This window comes from Poecilia latipinna, unplaced genomic scaffold (assembly GCF_001443285.1).
Source record: "Poecilia latipinna isolate Pla-1442-1.1 unplaced genomic scaffold, P_latipinna-1.0 Scaffold121, whole genome shotgun sequence".
Classification (NCBI taxonomy): domain Eukaryota; kingdom Metazoa; phylum Chordata; class Actinopteri; order Cyprinodontiformes; family Poeciliidae; genus Poecilia; species Poecilia latipinna.
In genome coordinates this window covers 526,199-533,579 of record NW_015112737.1, presented here as the reverse complement: position 1 = coordinate 533,579, position 7,381 = coordinate 526,199, and the positions used below count along the sequence as shown (strand labels likewise).

The window sequence follows — 7,381 nt, the reverse complement described above, 5'->3', positions numbered from 1 at the left end:
GCCCAAGCCTTAATTCATTACGCTCCTCTTCCGGTTTGTTTTCTCTCTCTAAAGAAGCTGCAGATATAAGCTCTCCATCACCTGGAGGAGAGGCTGGTGACCCGGCTCAGCCACCGTCGCTCCTGCACAGGAGGCAAAGCGTTCAGGATCTACCTGCACTAAAAACCACGACGTGGTTCGATTCCTGGGATTTCTGCTAGATTTTTATTTAAATTCTTGTTATGTCAATGCAAAGTGTTAACTTTGATCCTGCTTGAGTCATATCAGAGTTTTATTATCCAAACTGACTAATTTAAACTACTGGAGGGCCACAAAATTGACTCAATTAAAAATGCAAAAAATGATTTTATTTAAATTTTTTAAATGATTTTTTAGATTTATCTGCTCAATAATGAACAAAATCTTTATGAAATCTGTATATCATTACTTCAGAAATATCAGAAATATTTTCTTGTGGTCAGGGGCCGAACAAAATCATATCAAGGGCGACAAATGGCCCCTGAGCCACACTTTGGACCCCCAGGCTTATGTGGAACAGTTTTAGGAAATATGTAACAAACATACTTTTATCAAAGTTCAGTTCTCCCTTTCTGCAGCTTTAGTGATTCGTTTGACGACCCGGTGTAAGTATAACCGGTCCAGTTCAACCTGAATTTGGTTAGTAGGAAAAGAAAACCTCAAACTTTCCAGGTCTGTAGGAAACTTCTATGGATATATATCTATGCTGTGACACAATAGAGCAAGAAAAAACCTGCAAACAACAGGAGGGGATGAATTTGCCTTTCCTGAGGCTGAGAAATACCACAGTTTTCATTTTTATTTATTATTTCACATTCAGAGGCAGGACTCACTGTGCAGACCGGCAAAATGAATGGCGCTCCTGCGAGTCTCAGAGCCTCCATGCGCGGGACTTTGGTCTGTAAATTTTGGGGTTTTAAATTTAGTTTTAGAGCCCAGAGTCACTGTTGCGGCCTCGAGCTCAGAAATCATTCAGTAAAAATGGCCGCGCCGTGTTTACATCGGCCCAAACCCGAACAGGAGCCGTAAAACTCCAAACATCAGAGAGCCAATCGATCTCCTGCTGCAGTGCTGTCTGAATATTAACACAAAGATGCTGAGGAGCGGCTCATTCTTGATGAATTAGGATGTCGGCAAAATGTTTATGTCAAAATGCTAAAATCAGAGAATCTGTACATTGTTTATTTCTGGTCATTTTGGCTTCCAGCTAATAAATTATGTTCTCAGAACATTAGAATATTATATCAGATCAATAAAAAACTGAACTTTAACCCAGACATGTTATGATATGCTCATGTAATGTCCGAATGGAAACGATGCCTCTCTGCCAGCGGCACTGATGCACCGATACACTGATGCACCGATACACCGATACACTGATACACCGATACACTGATGCACCGATACACTGATATACCGATACACTGATACACCGATACACTGATACACCGATGCACTGATACACCGATGCACTGATGCACCGATGCACTGATACACCGATGCACTGATACATCGATACACCGATACACTGATGCACCGATACACTGATGATTATTTTACATGTACCGTTCAGTGGGCCAACATTTCTGTAATAGCCTCAGCCTTTCAGAGGAATCTGGGTTTGCATTAGCAGTAAACCAGAATCATCAAATTAGGATTAATAATTAGATTGCGACAGACTGGCGACCTGTCCAGGATGTACCCCGCCTCTCGCCCGGAACGTTAGCTGGAGATAGGCACCAGCACCCCTCCCGACCCCACTGAGGGACAAGGGTGTTCAGAAAATGGATGGATGGATGGATGGATGGAATTAGATTAGAGTATTTTGTATCTTCTTCCTTCGCAACATGTAACAAATGGAGTAGCGTCAGATTTTAGTGGTTGGAGGATTTCTCTCTTCTCTTTGGAGTCATTTCTTCAGTTAGCGCTAGCATAACACGTTTGTTTTGGTTGTTTTTACCCAGAATGCCCTGTACTGTAGTCCACTTCCTGCTTCAGGTGTGAATGCACCCTTAAATTAACGCATTTATATCTGGAGATCATCTTGCTGTATTTACATTTCTGCTCTGGTTTTGTAAATGTGCAGCAGGACAGATCCACTCTTCCTCTGGTTTACTGTTAGTTTCCGACTGAGACGTGGAAGCAGGTATTGTGATAATTTAAACTATTAAATCATTGAGACTTTGAATCTCCTCCCACTCCTGCAGATCGCCGTCAGCACAGCCTCTGAAAGCGACACCCTGCTGGCGTCTCCATGCTTTAAATGCGGCTCGCCAGAGACCACAGCTCGTGTGTGAGTGTTTGCATGTGCTCGTCCATGTTTTCTGCATGCTCCTGTGAGTGTGTGTGTGTCTATGTTATCACAGTCCCCCAGAATACCCTTTGGAAAGTCTTCATGCCGCTGACACGGGCTGTGAAAAATCTGGAAATGAGTGCTGCCCTAATGCCACTGCCTTAATTTGTTATCTGAAAAGAGAATGATTACTCATGAAATTCAACCAAACCTCAGACTATTTGAGCCGAGCCAGATAACGAGCTCGCTCCCCGGCAGCCCTCTGCTACCCTCGTCTCCAAGGATTTGGAGAAAAGTTCGGCGCTGCCTCTCTTCCTCAAGTCGCCTGCTTTCAAGTCAGCTTGTTTGAACACGATGCCGGCCTGCAGACCGGGCGGCGGACAGCGCCACCTTCCTGGTAGAGACGCAGAGGGAAGGAGCCAGCGCTCCCTACGCCTCATTAAAACACACACACACTCTGCTCTCTGTGGGGAATTGACACAGAATCCATACGTTTCGCTGAATTCTCACTCACTTGACTCTTTTTAAGTCTTTAAGTCAAGAAGATGTGCAGAGCAAAGCGTCGTGGCGGGGTGGAGGAGCTGAGCGCAGCAGAGTCGAGCCAGCAGAGGGGGGATCTGCTCCTTCAATCTGTGTTTCTGCAGGGTGCCCTAATCAAAGGCACCCGGGCCCGTCTGCGGCACCCAGAGCAAACCGGCTGGGCCCGTCATTAAAGGCAGCCAACGCAGCAGTGGGCGACACTACACCAGCGGCCCCCGAGGATTAGGCTCTGTGTTTACACCCCACTAATCTCATCCCTCTGTCCTCCCCGAGAAGAGACGGCTGGATGCGGGGAGAGGAGATGGAGGGGAGCGGGGAGAGCCAGCCGAGCTCTCATCTCTCCACGGCGACCATCTCTGGGCTTTTTCTCACAGCGGGCGAACAGATGAAATGAAATCAAATGCGAAACGGAGAGAGAAGGGAGACAGGGAGGCATCGAGCGGAGGAGTGGTGTTCAGTGTCAGAGAGGGGGAGGAAGACGAAGGAGGAGGGTGAGCCTCCTGCCAAGTCCCCCTCCCCCACCCCACTTTAAACTCTCCTGCATGTCAGCCATTACTGTAAGTGCAGGATATAACTGTGGAGCAGTTGGAGAGCGTCACACAAATCTTCAAATCAAACATTGCTACATTACAAGGCGATGATAATGCGCCGCTGCTCGGCTTCTGCTGCCTAAGCACTTTTTCTGCTGCCAAATATTCATGGCTGTGCAGTAATTGTGAGGCCGGGAAAATGGAAGTGTTAGCAACGTTCTTTATGAGTGACCTGGATCCCTCTCAGGGGGGCTGCGACCTCGCCGTGACCCCCAACGCCACCACAGAAGAAGAACCCTTCTCCTTTCATCTCTAACCACCTTTTATAAACATTAGAGCCACGAGAGTCGTCTTCGCTTTTATCGGAAACTTTGGATGTAAATCCCGAGTCGAGGGATTTGACTCTGAGGCAGCAGGAAGGCGACTTTCACGCTGAGACTGATCCGACTGGACAGCAGCTGGAGTAAAAGGCATCTCCGCCGTGCCGCTTTCACCGAGGGCAGAGAGGGTGAAGGGCGTGTCGCTCCGACAGAGAGACCAACTCTTTGCTGTCAGATAAAATCTGATCAGCTCTGCCTCTGCATCTTCAGACATCTCAGGATCTGAACTTCCCTCCCAAACCGCTAAACATCAAGCGCAAAATCAATTTTGATACGCAAAATCAACAGATCCCGGCATTTCTTACACCAAAACTCAATTGCAAGTTTATTGGAATTTAATTGTCAGACATTGGGTGATTAATGCTAACTCCCACCTGCAGGTGGCAGTATTTTTTACATCTACTACACTGCTGACAGCTAACAAAAAGTTACACTTACTGTCACACACAAGTTAAAATATTGCAAAATTCCTTGCAAAAACTTCTGAAGTAGCATCACAAAAATCAGAAAAACAATCAGGAAATCTTGGAGCGACTGAAGATCTGAATGTAAATAAAAACCAGAAATCTATTCCTATTTATTGATCGACTCCCCGGCCATTTTTACTAGGTAAACCTGTTCAATTGACCCGTTTCACTCAACCACATGGCAGCAAGTCAAAGCTTTAGGCATCTTCACGCACCAAAGACCACAAGTTGTTCTGAGTGTTTCAGAAGCTGCTGATCTGCAGCCAAACATCCTTCAGGTTTCCAGAGAACGATGGTTAGGATGGAAATGTTTCAGTATCAGCAGGCTGATCATTGGTAAAAAGACCAATGACTCCACACACTGAGCACACAACTGGTGAAACCTTGAGTAGATGGGCTACAGCAGCAGACGACCTCTTTCAGAACAGGAAACTAAGGCGACGGTTAACCTGTCCACCAAAGTCCAACAACAACCGACTGGAGGAATGTTGCTTAATTATTGGATAGCAAAAGGTGCTTAATAGGTGATTTTTTTCATTTGGAATTGAACCGGATGAAGCTAAACTTGAGTTCTGTGTGGAACATTAACAAAGGTTTATTTATTATTTTTTCATCTTAAATGTAAAACGTACGTATTAATTTCTGCTCTGAATACGTCCACCTTTCAGTAAAATCCCTGTTTTTGACTCTGTGTATTCCAGTTAGCAGTTAATCAATAACTAAACTAGTTGATGACGATTAATCGTGTCGGCCCTCTAAAGCATGGATCCAGGTTATTTAATAGTGTTGGAGTTATTTTCTTTGGGCCAATAATACCAACCAAACATCATTTAAATGCCACAGCCTGTTAACCAATAAAGAGTCTCTGGGATGTGGTTATTTATGGTTCATAATGTGAATATTTGGATGTTTTGTTCTGCAGTCATGGGAGATTTTTACAGGCTGTGCAGGGCGTATTCTGGGCCGGCCGTGTCTGCTTCGAGCACAAAACCCGCAATTCTCTGAGGCAATGTGCAGAACTTCCATATGCAACTTATGTTGACATAATAAAGCTAATATGGTGGGCAGTGGGGACAATTAAAAATGCACATTACTGTAGTGCAGATGGGGCCACATGTGCAAGTTCAATTATGCAGAAAATAATTTTCTAAAGTCTCCTGAAACAATCTGTTTGCACACCTTGTTTAAAGTCAAGTACAAACATGTAAAATTATGATTTATGTGGAGTTTAATTGTAGCTAAAGGCTGAATGCAGCTTTTTAGGGACAACATGTTCTGGTGTTTAGTTAATCTGGATGCTTCCTGTTCTGTTGCTGAGCAGCTTCACTTCTAATCCACAGCTGGTCTGGGCTTGTTTTGCTTTCAAAATGGCTGCTAAAGACCGCTCAGTCGTTTCTGCTCAGGCTGGAGGCGCATCTCAGATCAGCTACACCATCATCGGAAAGTTCATTCACTTTGGTCATTCAGTGCAGAAGAGAAAAATCCTGAAGGAGCCCAGACATTGTTCGTCAACATTTCTGGATTAAAGCTGCAGAATGTAACTTTTAAATTAATCACTTTTTTATTGATTAATTCTATTTGTTAAAACTTTCACCATGTTGTGACAGTTTGAGACATTTAATCTGTGAAAAAATCCATCTGATGCTGCCGTCTGCAGAAATGCACTGCTCAAAAACAGGCAATCAGTCTGGAGGAGGGTCTTAGCGCTGTCAATCAACCTCATGCACTCGCTGCTAAATGTGCTAATGGCAGAGAAAGAACTTAGCGTTACAGACAAATCGTTTATCCGCCATAATCTGTGGTTATGTTACCTAGCATTAGCATTCACAGCAGGCTAATGCTAATGCTGAAGAATAGCAGAGATCAAGGGGGAGAGGAATGAGCAGCACCGGGCAAGATTGTGACTGACAGCGCTAAGTCCCGCCTCCTGGCTCTCATTGGTTGTTTCTTATAAACACAGATTGAAACATGATTTTTTCAGATGATCTATCTCATAATATTCTGTCACGGCGTCATGGCAGCTTCAACAAATATGTACAAAATATATTTTTTATAAAAGTTACATGCTGCAGCTTTACATATTAATATTCACATTTTCTGAGAAACTAAATTTGTAGCTTTTTATTTGTTGTAAGCTAGAATCTTCCAAATGATCAGATGTGTGTGTGTGTGTGTGTGTGTGTGTGTGTGCGTGTGTGTGTGTGTGTGTGTGTGTGACTTTCTGAACTGAATATATATTTTTCCGATGATCTGTATTTACTGCGATGCACCTCCAAAGTTTCTGGAACCAGAATTTCCCTGCAGCAGAGACGCAGCTAATTCATCAAATTTTACAACAATATTTCTAACAATATTTCTCATCTTTTGTTAGTTGCACAAAAAAAGAATCACAGTTAATCAGTTAATGAAGTATAAAATGATAAGAAGAATATATTTTACTTGCTGACAGCGTGTTGAGAACAGTGTTTGCAGGTGATGCAGGGCACTGACCGGTGCGGTCGTGGTGGCGGTGATGGTGGGCGTGCTGTTGTCAGTGCCGGCCGGCTCGCTGTGCGTCTGTGTGGGCGTGTACAGGGTCATGGCGTGCTCGGGCACCCGGCTCTGCCCGGTGTAGTCCTGCGTCGGGAGCGGGTGCGGCGCCGCAAACTCTGCAGGGATGCCATTCTGTGGGGGAGGCGGGTACTGGGCGGGGGTGTAGGGCTGGGCCATCGCTTCAGGAGGGTTGGTGGCCTCTTGGTTACCCTGCGAGACACACAGCGAGAAGGCAGAGGAAGTTAAAGCTACAGCGCGTCGCTGGGCTTGTGTGAGCAGCATGAAAGGCGTCCGGGTTCCCTCCTGAGACTCAAAGGGCAACCGGGGAGAGTTGTCCTGCCAAGCTTCAGAGCCGAGAGGAAACAGCCATCATATCACGTCTCAGCTCACATTAGAGGAACCCTTGATCATCTCTAATGAACATAGTTTACATTGTAGAGCGTGGCTTACAGTTAGAGGGCCAAGAGTCAGGGGGAATCTCAAAGCACAAGAGGAAAGATCAATTAATTGATCAAATTTTGATTGAGCTCTTTGATTTCAGTGACAGGTCTGTTAAACGAGCAGCTGCTCCCTCAACGAGATTCTCTTTAATACTTCCAGCAGAAAACGGTTCCCCACTCT

General features: G+C 45.0%; 1 protein-coding gene and 1 long non-coding RNA gene across 10 annotated transcripts in view; one reads left to right on the top strand and one right to left on the bottom strand.

Moving 5' to 3' along the window:
* The first annotated feature begins 575 nt into the window (after nt 1-575).
* LOC106944976 (uncharacterized) lies at nt 576-4,206 on the top strand. The gene is made up of 2 exons (XR_001424460.1): nt 576-657; nt 2,226-4,206. It is a non-coding gene; the product is annotated as an uncharacterized LOC106944976 (long non-coding RNA).
* A 2,404-nt stretch (nt 4,207-6,610) lies between these two features.
* LOC106944974 (RNA binding protein fox-1 homolog 1-like) overlaps nt 6,611-7,381 on the bottom strand; it is a 515,796-nt gene continuing 515,025 nt past the window's right edge. For all 9 annotated transcript variants that reach the window (XM_015028333.1, XM_015028336.1, XM_015028332.1 and 6 more), the window contains one exon: nt 6,611-6,970. In XM_015028333.1, coding sequence (XP_014883819.1) covers nt 6,626-6,970 — 345 coding nt within the window. In that variant the 3' untranslated portion in view covers nt 6,611-6,625. The remainder of the gene's footprint in view (nt 6,971-7,381) is intronic.